This window comes from Dromaius novaehollandiae, chromosome 5 (genome assembly GCF_036370855.1).
Source record: "Dromaius novaehollandiae isolate bDroNov1 chromosome 5, bDroNov1.hap1, whole genome shotgun sequence".
Taxonomy (NCBI): domain Eukaryota; kingdom Metazoa; phylum Chordata; class Aves; order Casuariiformes; family Dromaiidae; genus Dromaius; species Dromaius novaehollandiae.
In genome coordinates this window covers 18,601,063-18,621,085 of record NC_088102.1, presented here as the reverse complement: position 1 = coordinate 18,621,085, position 20,023 = coordinate 18,601,063, and the positions used below count along the sequence as shown (strand labels likewise).

The 20,023-nt window shown below is 44.4% G+C and overlaps 1 protein-coding gene and 1 long non-coding RNA gene across 2 annotated transcripts in view; one reads left to right on the top strand and one right to left on the bottom strand.

Annotated features, from left to right (window-relative positions):
* The window catches only part of ITPK1 (inositol-tetrakisphosphate 1-kinase), a 157,186-nt gene extending 140,130 nt beyond the window's left edge, over positions 1 to 17,056 (bottom strand). The window contains exons 1-2 of the mRNA XM_064512155.1: positions 16,762 to 17,056; positions 16,326 to 16,500 (exon numbers count right to left, since the gene is read on the bottom strand). Of these exons, the coding sequence (XP_064368225.1) occupies positions 16,326 to 16,420 (95 nt within the window). The 5' untranslated portion in view covers positions 16,421 to 16,500; positions 16,762 to 17,056. The remainder of the gene's footprint in view (positions 1 to 16,325; positions 16,501 to 16,761) is intronic.
* A 62-nt stretch (positions 17,057 to 17,118) lies between these two features.
* LOC112990551 (uncharacterized) lies at positions 17,119 to 18,767 on the top strand. The gene is made up of 2 exons (XR_003261098.2): positions 17,119 to 17,321; positions 17,567 to 18,767. It is a non-coding gene; the product is annotated as an uncharacterized LOC112990551 (long non-coding RNA).
* The last annotated feature ends 1,256 nt before the right edge of the window (positions 18,768 to 20,023 follow it).

The following is a 20,023-nucleotide window of genomic DNA, read 5'->3' as shown; positions in this document are numbered from 1 at the left end:
TTGAAAAGCAACCAAGACATAGAGGGCCTTGTGACATGGTCCTAAAATGCCTTCCATCTGTTTTACGCTGCACATGCACACACTTTCACCTATGCTTGAGAACTCCTTGCAGCTTTCAGCAACCCACTTCATTCTGCAGACTCACTCTTCTCAATCCTGGACATGAGACAATCTACATAAACAGGGTCCACCTTAAATACCAAGCTTCACCTCAAGCAAATTACCTGCCTCTGCCTCTCTTGTTTTCACTTGGGAGTGTTCAGATTACACTCCTCCACTTTCACTGTCAGAATGTGATCAGGCCGGGAATTCACATCTACACCATCCTAATTTGTAAAGGAAGACTGATAACTTTTTGTGCTGCTTGCCAGTCACTTAAGAGATATTATGTTATTTCTCAAGCATCGTTTTACAGGATGCATCAACATGATTCTATTTGCCAGAAGCTAACTATGCAGTCTTAAAATCTCCAACGAGGCCTCAAGGAGGCCTCATTTAGAGGGGAAAAAAATGTTCCCTGGTACAATGGTAAACATTAGATCCCTCTAAAAAAGAAAAAAAAAAAAAAAGAAAGGCTGCAGAGTGGTACCTGATCTTTTCATTTTTAAATAAGCATGACAAACCAAGCTGGTACTCTCTTCTGATACAGCCCTTCACCAGCTGATCATTCAAGTCTTTTACATGTTTATTACAAATAAACTCATGTATAATAAACATGAAGGATTAAAGACTTCCTGAAGAGCCAGTCACAGTAAACAACTCCAAATATGTGAAGGAAAACAAATCACTCCTGAGAAACACTTTTTTTTTCATTTCACAGCTAAACAAGTAAGTTGTATAGCACCTTTTTAGATACGATGCTAGAAGATTTCCTCCTTATGAGAGTTTTTTTCCAAAGTTCTTGTGTTCAATAAATGGTTTCATCACTAGAAAAAAAAAATTCATTAGGGTCAGAGGGTTTGGGATCAAGCTCAAATTTATTTGTAGCTTCCAAAATTTTCATTTCTTCCTGTGTTTCATTAGGTTCTGCGTGTACCTAGAAAATGGCAACTATGCTATTTTTATGGAATTACAAGGGCCTACTTGGACCTTGCATGCCCACATAAAAGGCAGAGAAAAACATAAGGAAGAAAACATCCCTCATCACTACCACTGTCTCAGGTGGACTGGACTTCTGCATGATCGCATGGCTCCTTCTCTCCTCTCACACTACAGCTTCGTTTTCACCATATATTAGAACGACTAAGTTAGAAACATCAGTGCAAGAAGAAACCTTAGCCTAGCAAAAGCCTATATCAAAGTAATGCACTTAACTTGAAAATGTTTACCAGTTATACAGCTCTGAGAGATTAAAGCAATTAAGTGACGACAAAAATTATTAAAACATTGGGGTCTCTAACAACTTGCTCAGTGATATTATTTCTTTTACAGAAATCATCAATGAGAATAGTCAAATTTTAATTTTGAACAGTGGCTTGGAATAGAATAATGTGAATAAAGAGCTGCTGGCAACTACCAAGATGAAGTAATTAACACTTTGTTTCTTCTTTGAGATCCAAAGCTCTTTGAGCAATTTGCTATCAGCTCAGCCATACAACAGCATTGTGAGAGTGTTTTATTATTTCCGCACTTGATAGGTGACAAAAAGATAGAGGGAAATTCACTGACTTGCTTTAGTGACAGTAAAGTCTAATACAGAGCCAGGAGTCAACCCTATTCTGAGTGCCAGGCCAATGCCTCATCTGAGAGACTTTACTGCCTCTCTTGGATCAGAGATTATTCTTTGACTTGAAAACTCCTTTAACACCCCCACCACCTGTGGTTTTAGATACCAACGAATACATGGAAAGCATCAAATATTTAAATACATTTCAATTGTTGGCAGTTCATCTATGAACACCTTAGACTTAAGCCTGATTTCAAAGCTGCTTGGGCAGCATGCTTCAAAACCACCGATAGTCAAGCTATCCTCCTGCAGCAGAGAGGAAAAGAGCCACCTCTCAGCTCTTTGGGACTGGCCTCGCGGGAATGTCTCCGAGCTCCCGAGCTCGTGTGGGCGTCCAACACCGACGGCAGACATTTTGAATAAACAATTTAATTTCCTGAAGTTGTTAGAGGGGAGGGAAAACCTAAGAAAAGAATTTTCACACTCAGACAGAAACATATAGAGGAGAGGGAGGGAAAAAAAAAAAGGAATAAAGTTAACTCTTTAATAGTTTTTTACTCCATCATAAGGGGGTCAGGCTTTACCAAAACAGAACCCTCATCCCCGTCCTTAGAGAAGGCTCCAACAATTACCTCCTCGAAGCCAAACTGGCTGCTGAAAACACCCACACACAGACATTACTGTCTTAAAGACTGAATAATATTTAACTGAAAACATTCTCCAGCACAAGCTTCCTTCTCTGTAATGTTAACAGCACTGCCAGCCTGCTCCATTTTGCCTGGGGCAGCCCCCAACAACTGGCAGTCTGCTTTGATTTAAAGGGGAGGATGTGAGGGAACAGGGAGATTTTTTTTACACAGACCACATGCATTTTCCACAAATAAACATTTTTTGTTCCAACTTTCACTACCAGCAGCAAGTATGCTAAAATCTATTCTTACAGGGAGCTTTCACACCCACTTATCACTCAACATAAGAAAAGGTGGCGGCAGCAGCACTACCAAGGGAACAGGAAACTCAAATACTACGTTTGGCCCTACAAAAACATTTCAGACTACTCTACCGGATACTTCTCTGGGCCAAGCAGGCATTCAGCACACACTGTGAACCGGAATTGTGGTAGCGTGCTTTAATTACTACCTACCGCACTTTTGATTCTTGGCCACCAATCATTTTTATCAAGTCATTACATGCTTTAAATGCCTACTCTCAGCATTCATCAAGCAACAACGGAAGAACGAGTCAGTTCCAAGTGTTGGTCCCCGGCCTGCTGATGACAGCGGCACTGAACTTGTGCCACTGCGAGCAAACACCGTTTCAAACTCCATCTCTCAGGTTCTCCATTAAAAAAAAGAAAGGAAAAAAAAATCCGAACCCAGGTATATCCAGGTTCCAGTGAATTCAACTACAGAGATTTCCAACAGCTTCACAGGGAACTGGATTAGGCCAAGGTCCGTAAGTTTCCACATGAGAGAACAGCTTTGCCCAAGAAGAAATGAGTGCTAAAGCTGCCTTAGAACAAATGACTTTGTTTCCAAATTACTTGCTTAAGCTCAATACCAAGTATTTTATTTAAGGACTCTCAATTGTAGTTAGTGTCATTTGGGGTTGGGGGGCAAGGGGGAAATACACTTTTCCATAGCTGATTGGTATCGAAGCTGATATCTCAAAGAAGTGTCATTTGAAACTACATGTTGGTTGTAGTAAATTCTCTACCAATGTTTTATCGTTTGAGAAATAAGATTTTCTGTTTTAAGAAAACTCTCCTGTCTGGTTCTACAATTCTTTTTTCATAATGACAAAGAGGAGAAACTAGAAACAAAGGAAAATCAGGGAAACTGTAAGAACAGCCACAGCGAGTCAGACTGAAGGCGCAGCCTCCCCAGTCTCCTGTTTCCAAAGCTCTGTTCCACAGCCAGACAGAAGAGAAACATCCTAAAATAGTTTGTCTTCAGTAATCTCTTGCAATTAGAGCTACACTATTTTATTACCACTGTAACAACGCTAGAGAAAAACTTGCCCCAAAGGAATGGGATAAAGCACTAAATTTTAACTGATTATTTGAGACAAAAAGAGATCAAATCACAGCACAAATATATTGTGCCAACCCCCACCCAAACAATATCTATTGTGAGCTAAAACGGGGTACTAGGCCAGCCAGGAAACCACGGCACACAGTAGTACAACAGCACAAAAATGAGGAAAAGCTTTCACCAGAAGAGCTGGTGGTCTGCACAGTTCACGTGGTTCCACTGCACACCATTTAATACTGTCATGTTTAATACTATCATGCTACGGACATGGAAATGATAGCCAACTGCACTATATATCTGAGTTTATTTTACTTAGAGAAAAAAAAAAAGACAAATTCCCCCAAATCACCCAATGCCTTTCTCATTCAAATCACTTCTGGCTCCTTCCAGCATCAATTTGGGCTCCAAACTGCAGACTCAGTTGATTTAAGTAAGGGCACTAACATCCCATCATAGCATCCACGAGACATTCACAATTAAAACACAGCAGCGGACCAGCATCAATCAAGTAGTCTTCTCCATTCTCCAGAGCCCTCTCCGAGATGCTTGCAGTTATATACTAAAAATCCATTTGGTTTGGTTACAGTATCCAGAATCACAGATAACCTATAACATGCTTTAAGGAAAAGATGAATGAAAAAAAGCTTCAAATTATATTTAGACCAGGCAGTGATAAGATCCACTGTTATTTCCACAGAAAAGCAAGTTCTGATCCACAAGAAAGTTCTGTATCGAGCAGAAGTGCGATCTGAAAATCCATCACTAGTAAGCAACAGAGATGAAGATCAATGTCCTGTACAATATATAAAGAGCACAGCTATTACCACATTGCACTAACAAAGGAATGAGAAAGGGAAACAAAGCTAGTACAAAACAAAAGCAATTTAAACTTGATGGTAAGGCAGCGAACAGAAACTTTCACTCTCTACTGAGTTGCAAACAAAACAACTCGAAGCACAAAATCTCTCAGATGCTGAGAACTGCAGGCCTAATATAGCATCAGAAAGAGAAAGAAAGAGAAAATAGAGCTTCAACCCCCAACTAGCAACACGCTTATATTTTCTGTCCCTTGAAGCATGCTAAATTTTATAAAGGCCAGGAAAAATGCCAAAATAACCTACTGCCTCCAAAATTCACTCCAACCTGAACGGAATCCCTGGACTTCCATCTGTTCCTCAGGACAGAAGGAAAGGTCACATTAAAACGTCAAACCCCACAGTCAAAACGTAATCCCCACTACTGTCTGCCTGCCTGCAGATAAGTCTCTCTTCCTCCAATAGCCTCAGTTACTGCTTGCAGTCTATGTGACCAGGGACAGCTAAAGGTGTAAAACAAAACATTTTCTCCCCAAAGATTACACCAGCTTTAAAAGGTAGCAGAAGTTTTGAAGATAATAACTTCTATTGCATGGCAAAAGCTGCAGTCAGTTTATCATCACATCCTGTTTGCACAGCACATGGTGCCCTAACGCAGTGCGCTGGCACTACTACTTGTGCCCTTATGCTTTCACCTCTCTTCTGTTCAGATATGGGGTGCAGGTCAGCAACTACAAGTATTTTTTTTAGCTATTATCCTTTCATTAAAGTAACAGGATTTCTTAATTTCCTTTTTCCTTCCCTTACTCCCATGCATACGCTTAGACGGACTTTAACAGGACTTTTCTTTCAGTGCTTGAAAACTACCAGATTGACAGCTCCAGTGAATTAAGCTGCCTCTTTGTCGGCAGAACAAGAGCAGCACCACAGGCAACCTCCGAACAAGCTCCCTCTATCCTCCTCCTCCCACCCCTCCAACTAGCAAGCATATCTAAATGCTGAACTTCACACATGCCTCTATCATACCAGGGGGCCTTGTAAAGAGTCTCTGATAGCGTGGTTTGCCCAGACTATCTCACACGGGACACTAATGGGGGAGCCCTGTGTGGCGGAAACATCTTAAGTCAGCACATTACCAGCAGGCAAGTGTGGCTGCATCCACCATCCAGACAGCACAAGAACTCTAAAATCATGAGGATGTTCTAAGTGCATTCAACTATGTATTTAAATGCTGACTGGCAAAGAAAATCTATTTTACTCAACACTGAAAGAATGCTGTACTGAGGCAACTCTTAAAGCCATACCTCAAACTACAGAAAAGCTATGTTAACTGAAAAAACAACAGAAAGATTAAACGCCCTCAGTATCAGACAAAAGCTGCAGATTTTATTTGCATATGAATTCTACGTATGGCATAAAGACTACAGACAGAGAGTTGGTGTCATTGTTACAGTACTAGCACTGTACTCCAATTTTGGAGACTACTCCTCAGCTAGGTTACCACCTAACATAGCCGGGCAGCAACTGTGGATCTAGACACTTACGAGGGGGGTTTATGTTCCACAATTGGCCTAGTGCATGCTAATCTGTGATTCAGAACCAAGTTATAATACGGCTCCTGAGCTGTGCCCAACTTCTGGTTCCTCCTCTTCCCACTTCTTTTGCAAGCTTTTTCATTTTTATCAAAGAAGTCCTTTCTTTTGGGGGGAAGAACTTTCTACCTCTGAATTTCTTGCAACTTTTTGATTGAAATGATTTTATTTTTTAAATTGATCAAGAGCCAGGGTATTTTAGTAAAATGAACACGTATGCATACATTTAAAAATTAGAAATGCCTATTTCTTTATGGGTTAAATAACACCAGAAGCAACTTTATATTTTCTTTTGTCTTAGTCACAGCAAAACTACAGAGCAACCAACTTACACTGATACCCTCTTTATGTTCCTGTGACATCAGAAACAAAAGCAAGTTCAAAAGCACATTAAAAAAGTTTATGTAGAACACATGCACCTGTAGCTATTAAACACAGTGTCATGGATGCAACCTCTGCCATGGGAGTTTCTAAACCACTGGCAGAGTGCAAGAGCATCTGCCAAGGGAAGGTGAGCACATTTGCTTTGTATCTGATGCTTTCTCTATGCATCTGCAACAAACAGTCATTGAGATCGTGGGCTGGTCACGTTCAGGTCTATTCAGCTGGCCTGTCTACCAAAACCACCTAGATGGTTAGGGCCTCTGCTGTGAAACAAAACATACTGATCAACCTGTGCTTGAGTAACCTCACCATTACCCTGTGCTGCTCTCTCATCATTCAGCTGACAGCAAGGGGACAGCCAATACTGGCTGCATTGATACCAGACTCCAGTGACAGAGGGGTTGGATCCCCAGGCAATACAATCTCCTAAACAGAGACAAGTTTTTGCACCACAAAGGGATAGCGAGAGCCAACCCTCACTGAAACATCTAGACACAGATGCACAACATGCAGACAGAGTAAAAGAGCAACAGTCATTAGGACTTACATTCATCTCTGCATTTTCTAAACTACAAGAAAATATTCAAGAATTGCACTGAAACGCAGATATTTAAGAAACAACCTAGCCAGTCACATTTAAGCGGTCATTACTGGACTCATTAACAACACAGTATATTGCCAAGCAGGCAACATTTCACAGCCCACCTATACAAAGGGTGATACTTTCTGCCCTTGTAATGAAACCATGCTAGCAAGATAAAATATAAGCCAAGCCACTATACCATTTCTGGTAACTGCAAAAGCAATTTAGGAGTGGCAGGGAGAAATAAGTACAGCGCTCTGTCCCTGCAGATGGGGAAGGAGTGGCATGGCACAAATGGACCTTTACGATATCGTTTCCTTCCAGGGCCATTAATCATCCAGGACATCGTTTGTTCTGTCAGCTATTAACCAGTTACCCCAATGCGCAGATAACTTTATCAAGGTTAGACAGTGAGAGTCATTACTAAACATTACAACACGCAATACAGAAGATCTTTTTTCTGAAGAATCCTTTCAACTATTTCCTTCTGCTGTAAAAAAAGACATATTAGTATATGTATTTAGCCATATATAACACAGGAAAAAAATTACGAGCAGAAAGTAGGAAAAGTCACCAGCACATTAAACAACATGATTTCAAAAAAAAGAACAACTACACTGTTTACAGACAAAATACTCAACACAAATCATGTCTCTTAAAGCACCTGTTTTTAGCCTGTTAGCACTCTTCAAAGGGGAGAAACTCCCTCAAAGTGCACTCACATTTGCAGTGTGGTCTGACAGAGCAAACGTGGGGCTGGGGTAAACCATTCTTCTGAACAACCAGCTCAGGATTTAGTATTTTGTCTCTGCTACAGACATGCCTCATTCAAGTACTTTTTTTCGTTGACAGCTCTACCATGAAAGATTCAGTTTCACGAGGCAGTGCCCAGGGACCCGGGCTGCACACACACAACTGATGAATTATAGAGTGCAAAGACTGAAGCCTGCCGACAAGGAGGAAGGAAAGCCTTGTGAGGAGTGTGATGGAGGGAGAGAATAAGCTGCTGCCTTGGAGAGGAAGGACAGACTCGAGCCCTCCCAAGCAAGCGTGACTGAGCACTCTGACCAGACAAAACGAGATGCTTCATAAATCCCCACCAATTCACCGCCGCGGGGAGAGGATCGAACAGCTCAACACAAACTGAACCTGCTTCCACGTTCTGGGCCTGGCTCTGCCAATTACTTTCCTAAAAGTGCATTTAGATTGAGAAACGTACACTTCCTCCGCTCCACGGACCACATCCCTGGGACCCTCCATGAGGTCAGTAAGCCGACAACCTGGTGCTGCAGGACAGAGCAGGCTCCCGTTTTGTTCGCATACTCACCAAAATAGCCCCAGCACCACAGTTCGCAGGAAAGAGAACTAAAAGTCACAGGCTAAGGGAGTTTTACTTGGAATTAAATGACCCCCGCCCAACAAAACCCTAACAGCGTCATTTTGGAAGCCATTCTTAAAACACGTGGTTCTCTTCCAAATAGGATTTCTCTCGGCAGAGGGAATCCTAGCTAAGATTTGTGCAGTATTTGCACAGTATGGAAATAGTGGCAGTTTCTGCTCTGATCCCATGCAGGGCAGAACTCCTTCTCAAGAGAGTTAAATTCCACCAAGACAAATCAGACCTTTGTTTGGGGACTGCTGAACTCAAAAACGGAGAGAGAGAGAGAGAAGATAACCTGACAGAAGAGCGTTTGTTCCCCAGCATTACAGCACAGATGTGCCCAGCACAGGTGCTTATTTTATCTGCTTGTGTTTCACGTGCTCCTTCCTCGTTTTCTTGAAACATGACGAAGAATGTCACCTCACCAGAAAGTGTCAAATGTTGAGAGAAATAACACATCTGGCCAATATCATGAGATACAGTGTCAGCCGACGTTCCCCAAGTGCAGTACATTAAGGCAGAGTAAGCGCTTTCAACGGTCAACTCCGAAACCCTTCTCAGATCAAACCTACATGCTAGAAAAAGCTACACACATTCAGCCTGTGTGCCTAGACCTCTCAAGTCACGACTCCTGAATTAGTAAAGAGACTTCAAACTATGCCAGGTACACAAAGAACTTTCTCAGGTACCTTCTGCAATATCACAGATTGTACAAAAACAGGGAAAGGTCTCCTGACCTCAGGAGAGGCCAACTTCTCTGCCTTGAAATGGGACCAAATAGACCCATATCATTCCCAATGTGTTTGTCCAAACTGTTCTCAGAAGTCTCAAGCAACAAATTCCACCGCCTACCTAGACAATCACAGTATTTCTTCCAAATACCTAGCACCCCTCCTTCTCAGCTACTTTTTGTTCTACCCACAATGGAACTGGCAAACACACTGTTCTCTCTTTTTTTTCCCCTCTCTCTTCCCCCTTCTCCTTCCTACAACATCTAAAGATCCCTCTTTAACCTTCTCTTCTTCAGACTGAATAACACCAGTATGATGCACCAAATTTTCAAGACCTGTGATCATTGTCACTGTTCTTTTGGACACTCTCCAGCTGACCTGCCTTTTCCTTGAAATGCAGTACCCAAAACCAGAGGCAGTAGGTGAGGCTACACTCCAGTAGTAGCCTTACCAGAGCTGAGCAGAATGGAAGCATTACTTCATGTACCCTGAAGGCTGTATTCCAACATACGTATCCGAAGATGACGTTTGCCTTTTATTTTTTGGCAATGTTGTCAACTCGTATTCAGCTTGAGATCTACAAAAGAATCCAGATCTTTCTCCAGAAAGCTGCTACCTGACGAGGCTTATTTTTATTCTTCCTTGCCGCACCTCAAATCAAACAGGTTGTGGTAAGGGATGTACCAGAGGGAGGGTGCAAATTTCCTGAATCTATGGTAAATGATTGTCAGATTATGAGAGAGACTCGCTATGAAAGCAGTGATTGTTAGAGTCACTGCTGCTGCCGAGCGGCTGTGCTTTGCGTTCCCATGACATAGTTCTTGTTCTGCAAGCATAACACAGCAAACTTTTTATGAGAAGGATGCCTATCAATCAGTGCTCTTAGCTATTAAGAAAAAGCATATATTACCAGTTCTTCTGGGATGCAGAGAAAAGTCTCCTCCTCTACAGGAGGAAGGAGCAGGAACCAGAAATACACTGAACTCCTTTCCTCCAAGAAATAGGGGGGGTTTTGCTGCTACCCTTGACACATTTTCATGGTTTATTATAATTTCTACTATTCTGCTAGCTGTTAGGTTTTGCTACAGCTAATGTCGAAGAAACTTATCCACCCATCCTGCTCCAAGTTACTTCTTGTGATATAGTGTTTCAGACTAACACAAGCACAATGGGAGCTACTGATCAATGCATGTACGTTTTATTTTTATGGCTTTTAAGATCATAAAAGCTAACTGGCACAAGTCAGGCATTTAAGAAAAGTAGTATTTAGGGTTTTTGTGGAGAACTGGGGTTAAAGAAAATCCCCCGAGCTCTTCCTAGAAAAAATACGCAATACAATTCATGGCCTGCTATGTAGAGAAACAGTTTAATTTAGTAGGCTCAGATTAGAATTATTCTTAAACCAATCTTAAAAATCAGGTTTAGACTCTTTTGCACAGGCCATGGCACGAAACAGGCCACAAAAAGTTTGAAAGAGAAAAAAAGAGCCACACAAATCTACAGCATTGACAACAGTGTTTACCCCTATTTTATCATGTTGATTTACTAAAAAGTGGGTTCTAATACATGCTAAAAGAAGGCTTAACTGCCTACCACAGAAACAAAATGGGAGGAAGCAGGTTGAAGAATCAATTTATATTAAGAAAACACCATGAGGAAGCTTGACACACACAGAGGAATTTAAACTACGCATACGAATACTTTGGTAGGAGAAAATCATTAGATGCTATGTTCAGCAGACTGATCTCCTATTGGCATCAAAACAGCTTTATTATAACTCAACAGAAAAAACAATAAAAACCATAGTGACCTGTCACACCCAAATGGTCTTCAGTAAAGGTGACATGCTCTAACAGGAGTTACACACTCAAAGGAAATTTTTGGAGGTTTGTGCAAAGGGATGTACAAGAACCGCTGAAGTGGTGCAGAGAACAATTCAAGAACACGGTCTGAAGTTTGAGAACAATCTTCAGCAGTGGGTAACACCTAGAAATCCAACCAAGATCAAGAGGCCTCAGTATGTCAATCAGTTCGTGATGGATGATTTCTCAGTGGCAGAAGACAATTCGGCTTGCTGACTACAGATCACAGCAACTAGGCTTTACCAGAAGGAGATCTTGATTACCCCATTTCTATTTTCTTCTTCTGTGGGCAGAATTTGATTTTCTCAGAATTTCCTCAGAAATTGTTCCTCCCAGCCCCGCTCTGCTTTTATGAAAAACAGCACAATAAAAATCTTGCCATAAATAAGGTGTGTAAGTACATTTCTTCTGCCTATCAAACTGCAAGATTTATCATGACACAGATCACATCTTCAGGCAGATCTTCAACTCATTTGCTATTCATTTTCTATACAGTATTAAAGGGAAATTCTGACTCATTTTGTGTATAAGTACACAGTAAAGCTACTACACTAACATGAGAACCTATGAGCTGCCCATGTGAGTGCTCTTACCCTAAATAACTGTAAAAGTAGCTTTTCACTCAGAGCGGAGAGACTTTAAATTACCTCCCCTTGGATGAAGCATATATTCACTTCTCCTTACCTCACAGTAACTCACTCATGTTGCCATAACCTTATTGTCTTGCATCTCCATGGCTCCCAAATGAGACAATATTAACTGATGATATGCAGAAAAACTATCAAGAAAATGGAAGCCTTTTATAGAGAGAACAGTCATTTGTAAATGGTTGCACGTCACTAATCTGAACTGGTGCCAAACACATACAGCTCATTTTTGAAAGAGACATATGCAATTTTTTGTACTACTGCCACCACACCTCCTCATATGCACGAATGCATGAGCCTTTTTCCTCACAACATCCAGAAAGGCCTGGCAGTACATCTATGCATATTTTCACAAAAGGTTTTAAAAAAGGCTATCTAAGAGTCTTTGCCACAACCTGCAGCTCACACCACAGTTCTGCCACACGGAATGGAATGGGGCATCCCCATATTCCTAACCTTGTGTCAGTGTTCACACAGCTGCACTGCGACGACCATTTCAGTGTCAATGTGACAAGCAGGGAACTGATTGGACTGAAAACTTTTGCCAACTGCATAATCACTAAAATCAGCTTGAGACAGAGAATGAGACCAAACAGCTGGGAGAAGGAGGAACCACTCCTTTCAGCAATGGCAGGGACACAAGACAATGTTGGAACTACAACTTTACACCGTAGGCTCCTAAATTCTTAGTGAGGAGCCCCTAGAAACCCTGTCTGACTTCTTAGCAGGCTGCAGGTGCTCTACATATTTTGTCAATACCAGTTACCAAAAGCTTTGATACTGTGCCACCACCTTGGTGGAGCTGAACATAAAGGCTCACAGGAAAGCCTACTTCCTGTAGCAACTAAGTATTTGTTCGCCACAGTCCCGTAATGGGCCCAGTCACATAAGTTCACTCGCAGCATATACGGTAGCAAGCAGATAATACTAAATTCAACATAAAGCACGATGACCTAGCAGCTTTCACTAAAAGCATGGGAGGACAATCTGGCAATAGCAGCTTCTTACATTGCCTCCTGACTACAAATTTCCCGAGGAGATAAGAAGCCTGTGCTGACATGCCCAACAGCTCAATCCCACATCACACCTCTCAGAAGAGTGCCTGCAGGTAGCAGTAAGGCTGAGACAGGGACACTTCTCCCTCCTGAAACTGCGCTGACGTACAAAAAGGCATGCAGAAGTCTAGCTCCGCGGACAGCTTACGCAGGAAGGAACTGAAAGCCAGTGCGGGAAGCAGAGACCAGAACCAAGGACTCACTTCACCCCAAAGTAACACCCTCATCACAGCACTACAGATGTAGCACACAGGCTGACAGCCCTGGCACCAGAGAGCTCACATTCCTTACTACACAGCGGCAGGTTCGACCACAGGATCAGAGCAAGCCTGGCCTAGTCCACAGGTTCAGTGTCCCTTGGGAGACTGCAGGTGCAGGCTTGAAGCTGGGCTTCCCACTTCCCAGGCAAACGCTCTACCCTCTAGGTCACAACTCCCAAACTGCAGGCCACGGACCACTGATGCTCCAGAACAGGCCTGTGAAACCACGCTGCAGTTAATGCCTTTCCACTCAGAAGCCTGAAAGAGATGCAGAAGCATTAAGGGTTGTAGTGGGCTGTAACCCAACAATTTGGGAACCGCTGGTCTAGGCCATAACACGCAGGTAGATACCACTACAGCTACCGCTTTCTCCTCCTCAGGTTACATCTGAAAGGCACAGCCAAGGCTGCTATGCTCTGTGAAGAATACAGGTCTGGTAGGGCATATCAAGCAGGCTACAGTGGCGACCCTAACTAGCAGATGAGCTCCAAAGGCTTTGATACAACGGAGACTATCTTGTGAATCCAAAGCTCAGGCAGAAGTGCCAAGACACTGTGTTTAGGCAGGAAGGCAGCAGCTCCAGTAACATGTGTTACCAGAGCTTTGCACAGCAAAACAAAAACTAAAACAAAAACAAAAGAAAACGTGGGGTCTACAATTTCCCATCACAAAATGTAAGAACAATTCAGATACCAAAATTTAACGGGGAAACCTATCAAAACCCAGCCCAAGTCGCTCTTTAAACACCTTCCTCGTCTTTGGATCCAGTTTTAAGGAACCTGCCCAGTCTTTGTGGAGCAGAAAACTGGAAACAGCCCTGCCTGTGCCCCAGAGGAGCACTTTAATCACTGGGTCACTCATGCTTGCTTATGTCTCATTTCAATCAGGACAATATAACAACATTTCGGCTTAGGAGTGCTGCTGGAGACAAAACCAGAAACCACTCTTAAGAAAGCACTTTAGCAGTTAGACCTTCTCTCAGAAGACAGTTCAAGTGATTTTGAAATGTCTTTCCCCGCTCCCTTTATGACACCAGTGCTTCACACTAAAACTAGCTGCACTGGCAGACTGCAAAAAATTGAAGATTTTTCTTACTCCAACAATACTCCTGATTTAAAAATAGTGGTACTTCAGGAATTCAGTAGGAGTCTTCTGTTACTTTCCTGGGTTATATAACTGCTTCATCGCAAACCCATACAAACAAAACTGAACTTTGTAGTCATCCAGAAAGTATATCCCTAGGCAACAGGCAAATAAATTCCAAGTAACAGTCACCATAAAACACTGAGTAGACAGACAGACACATAGTCCACTGTAATGTATGAATCACTGTACAGGAATGAGTACGCTTGCCTTATTTCCTATCATGCACAATGTTTGTGGTAAGATGTATATTGAGCTTGGCATTACTTTTTCTACAGCAGTAAAAGCTTAGAAAGTCAAAATTAATCAAGTATTACACATAAAACACTTGAAACCTTTGCCTGAATGAATGTGGTCTCCCACCAGTGTCAATGAAAGTTATCTGGATGAAAACTGGAACATCCAAGACTTCGCTGCAACTTGCTCCAACAGCTGTGCCAATCTTTAAACCTAACACTTAACTCCACTTCTTCAAACAGGCTAATGTTAAATGCGCCAAAAATCAAAGCCTGACTGAACGGATGCATCTATCTGATGTCTGTAAGTGCTATTCAAAAGAGCTTAGCTTGTATTGCAAGAGGTGCTGTAGGAAATACAGAATGAGGCAGCCTAATTTTCATCAAGAAATTAAGAAAGCATATCAAGAGAGACACTATGGGGCCAATTTTCACATCACTGCCAGGATATAAACCTATTAATAAATTTGTACAGTATGTGAAGAAATCACGGCTCCATGATATGAAACACAAGTATAAGAAAGTTCTGAAGTGTGGAAAATGAAGCAAACAACCTAGTCAGAAACAGAAACAAGGACAGGAGAGGGAAGAAAGTCAGTTTTGGAGATTCCTGAGCTTTAAAATTTACAGCACCCAATACCAAGAATGAAAGACAAGTTACTAGGAGAGAGGCTACATATTTCCTAAGATTCCCCTTAGTTTCACATCATGAAACTCAAACCACACAAAACTTCATGAGGGTTTTTTTAATAGTCATTAGAAGTGAGTGTCATAAAAACTAACCAAAAATATCTTTTTGGTATGTACAAAATGTAGTGTCAATCACTTGGAAGTATTTGTCTGGAGAACCACATGAAATTTAAAAAGACATTAAACTGGAACTTGTGGTCTTTTCTATACTTAAAAGAAAACACTGGTAAGTTTTGCCGAAGCTTGACACAGAGGATACCAGTGCCAAGCTAATACAAAAGCTTCTGTCACTTTCTCAAAATTGTTTTCAGTTTCTTCTGCCTCCTTCATCTTTACAGAAAGCAGACAGTGCTGCCAACAGCTCTACACAACAACACTTTCTGTGGTCAACAAACTGCAGAATACAGCGTTTGGTGTTTTTACTAGGAAACGCTTTAATAAAGCGTATTTGAAGCCCGGTAAAATATATTTTGCAAAGTCCGAACAGAGTTCAGGGAAACTAGGAGCTATTTAAAATATTTTCAGTTATCAAGTCTATTTCATAGACTTGTTATACATGTTCTGCTACAATGAAATAAATAAGGAAAAGCTATTATTCAGTATCAGAAGCTACAACACGTGTCACAAGACCGTGGACCTACGCGAAGTTTACAATTCTAATTAAATAATAAAATTGATTGTGCAACATACCACACGTATAAGTACATATGCCCAGAGCTTGAGGTAAAGGCTAATTACAACTTATCAAGCTAACCTTTACCTCTGGGAGTATAGAAACCACACACAGCCACGCAGCCCCTCCAGTCATCTCCTAGGCATCCCAGGTGAACACCGAGGTCACCGAGGGGCTTCGCACACGCTAATTTACAGTATTTTCTCCCCACGCGAAGGGAAGTTACTCCAGGCACTTGACTCTCCCCAGTCACCACTACCGGGCTCCGGATCCCCGCAAGGTGTGCGGAGGGTCCGCACGGGGCTGCGCCGCACCGAACACGAGAGACCGGCCACGGGCGGCGGACAGACAGACACACACACACACACACAGACACACACACACACAGACGCGCGGCAGGGGAGCGCCGCCGGGAGCCCCGGGGACCCGCGCGGGCGCCCCCCGCCGCCGGGCGCCCCCCGCCGCCGGCTCGGCTCGGCCCGGTCCCGCCGCGCAGCCCCCGCAGCGCCGAACGGCGCAGGCCGCCGCCGCCCAACGGCCGCCCCCCCGCGGCGGGAGCCCCTGCTCTGCTCACCGGCACAGCTCCGCGAAGGCCTGGAAATTCAGCTTCCTGATCTTCTTCTCGCTCAGCCAGTAGCCCACCCGCTTCCCCTTGAGGAAGGTCTGCATGGTGCCGGCCCCGGCGCGGCGCGGATCGGCGCGGGGCACCTGCCCGGCGGCTCCTCGCGCTCGGGCTCGGGCAGCAACGGCTGCAGGGGAGAAGGGGAAAGAAGGAAAGAAAATCAGATGCTTCCGCCGCCGGCCGCAGCGCTGCCCCCCCGCGCGGCGCAGCGCCAGGCAGCTGCCGCCTCCCGCCGCCAGGGCAGCACGGCGACGGCAGGCCCCGCGGGCGGGCGGGCGGCTCGCCCCGGCGGGCAGAGCAGCTGCCCCCGCCGGCCAGGCAGCCGCTGCCCCCGTCGCTGCCCGCCCGCCCGCTGCCCGCCCGGCGCCCCCCGCCCGCACGGACGGACCCCGGGGCCGGCTCGCCTCCGCGCCCGCCGCCGCCGCTGCTGCTGCTGCTGCGCGGCCGCGGTGCTGCTGCAGGCGCTCAGCTCCCCATTTGCCCGCTATTCGCAGCCGCCTCCACTTCCTCCTCCTCCTCCGGCTCGTCTCCTCCTCTCCGCGCTCCCGGCCCGCGCCACAGGGGCGGGCGAGGGGGTGGGCGAGCGAGGCCCGGACACACCCGCCGCGCCGCGGCCCCGCTCCCGCCGAGGGGCCTCGCCCGCCGCCCGCGCCGCGCCGCGCCGCGCCGCGGGCACGGCGCCCGCCCGCACTCCGCCGCGTCGCCGCCAGGGGGCGGCCCGGCCGCGCCGCCGCCTTAAAGCCGCAGCGCCTCTTTTCCGGGCCGTCGGCGGCCTGCGCCACCCCCCGCGCGCCCGGCCCCGCCCTCAACGCCCGCTCTGCGGCTCCGGCGGGCAGCGCCGTGCCGCGCCTCCGAGGTGGGAGCCCCCAAAATGGCTCCGGCGGGCTCTCGCTCCGCTCCGCTCCCCTCCCCGCCGCGCCGGGCCGGGCGTCTCCAGCGCGCTCCGGGGTGAGGCCCAGCGGCGGGCTGCGCGGTTTTGTTTCCCAAAGCTGGTTACGTTTTCTGTTACAGGCGCTAAAGCGGATATTCGGTAGAGGGGTGTACATTTTTGACAGAGAGAAGGTTTCAGTAAAAAGAGTTCTCACTGCAAAACTCAATATCTGCCACCAGCATTTGGCAAATATCTGAAAGGATTTAAATAGAGTTTTCAACAAAAGCTATTTTTTCTACTTTAACTTTTTTTTCTTTTGCAGGAGGCAGAAGAGGTGATGATGTGCCAGCATTAGTTGTCATTCTCTTTCTTGGATCCTGCACCCCTAAATACAGCAGCAGCTGTTCTGTGCTTTATTTCAGATGAAAGAAACTTCAGTGTGAACTGCTGTGGTATCTCACAGCTCAAGTATCATCTTCCCGTTTTTGTTTCTTCCCTTAATCTGAAATGAGCATCATCCAGCCCGAAAATTTGTTTTCTTCCTCTTTGGGAATGGAAAGCGTAGCATTGAGAACAACCCTTCCTTGCAGCGCGGAGCGGGCAGAGCCGCAGCGCTGCGCTCGCTGCAGGCGATGCTCTGCTGCCGGGGCTGCGGCGGGCCGGGGCTGCGGCGGGCCAGGCGCGGGGCCCTGCGGGGCTGAACGGGTGCAGCGAATCCTGCTGACTCACGCTGCCACAACCGACCTGCCCGAGCAGTTTCAGCGGAGTATCAGAACAGGGGCACGAACATCCGTCCAAAAGAAAGAAGGGGTGAAATCAGGAAAGCCTTAAGGAAGATGAAAGGGGTCACTGACCTAGGGAATAGGCAGAGACCATTTTACATTCCTTTTGTTATTTACATTAACAGCGAAGTCACCCTAAACCAGGGTGTGTTTGAACGCAGGCAGGGAGTGGAACCGCCTACAAAGGGCTCTCACTTAGGCTTTTGGAAAATGTAAAATAATGATACTCCTCCATTTATGGTGCCTTGCAGGAGTAAATATGTTTTTCTCCTTCATCTAAGCATCTTAAATTATTTGCCACTGATAGATTGCCACTTTATTTTTCAGAGCACTTTTTATTTGAATCATATTCCTACCTTTTTCCACAGTTCAGTAATTACTGTAAATAGAATTAGTAAATGCACTTTGATAGCATAGTTTCTGCAGAAAAATGTTTCACTGACATGTAAAAGTTTGATGGAAGCATAGTAACTTCAGAAAAAAATGTAACTTAAAAAGGTCCAAATAGAAGACTTCATCACACACTATCAAAATTAAGTAAGAATCCTGAAATAATTTGTTTTGACTTTCCTGTTTTAAAGTGCTTCATTTTGTTAATATCACTGCTTCATTTCAGCTATCATTTCATCTGACTTATGATAAACAGTTCGTTAAAATTCAGCATTAGTATATTAAACTGAAAATTTGTATTTATATCATAATGGAACATGAATGTATTCAAACATGACATTGTTGAAGCCATCTTTCTAAATGGATTTTCTTCTGAGTGTTCTTTTTTTTAAGATACGTCATCGTTTCAGACCCATCTGAAACACAGATTGCAGAGGCAGAAAGATTTATGAGCTTCTTTCCAGAAACGGGAGAGCAGGTTTTCAGCGGTGTTGAGCATTCTTGGCTCCTGTGGAAGTAAAGCACAGGAGCTACAAAGGAGGAATCTGCTTTGCTCCAATGTAGGCAAAATTGAATGACATATATCAGAGGTGAGATTTAATCTTAGGAAGGAGAAACCTGGTAAATCCCTTCCTTTTAAACTGCTGGATCTTGACCCTTAAACAATTTCAGTGGTGGGAAAGTTTTTTTTATCTAGTGTGCACTGTACTGCACTTTGCTGCATAGTGTTGCTAAATACATTACAACCCTCTGTTTACATTGCAGAGCCAGTTCCAGCAATGCTAAACCTGTGACCACATGAAGCCCCAGGGTAATGTTTACCCAATTCCTGATCAGGAGCAAGGCTGAGTATTCCTGTGATTTTTCTATGTCCTGATGCTGTGAGCTGCAACTCATGAGTTGCTTCATGCTAATTAAGGGGGGGAAGGGTGATTAAGATCTTGAGCCCTCCAGCAAATCAGAACTATCTTCATCTTAGCTTCAGCTGCAGGTCAAAGCAGGTTTCCAGTGTTTAGCTGGAACTTCTCACACCTCTTATTCTAACCCTCTCAACAAATACAGGCACTCAAATGAGCTTGGGCACTTGCAGTGTGGTACAAGTTAATGAAATTCCATGAAAGTGCATTTTGGAATAAGATGAGGCATCTCTATTCACTTTGTTAGGGTTACTGAAATGTATTTTCTTACTGGATGATTATTAAGAACAATTTTCTCAGCACCTAGCAAAAGTCATGATAGGATCTTTTGCAATCAGTGGAAAGAAGAAGGTGATTTTCATTGCCTGGAGTTTGGCTTTTTGTATTTTATTTTAAAAGGCCTTAATTTCTATGGGAGAGGTGCTACTCTGCTGCAGATGGGCAGGAGGAAGGGCTGAGCCCTCTGAATTAGGACAGGCCTCCCATTTTTCCAGTGTCAGGTCACATGCTAACACGGTGCTGCTGGAATGGGGCTACAGGTGTGAGGGAGCATGAACACCCCCACTCCACCACCCCAGACAGTGACCTGTTGCAGTGCTGAGCCACATCACTGCTTCTCCCTGGCTCTGAGATGTAGAGAAAAGCCCCGGTACTATACAGCATCTAGGAGAATGGGACAGATCACCACCA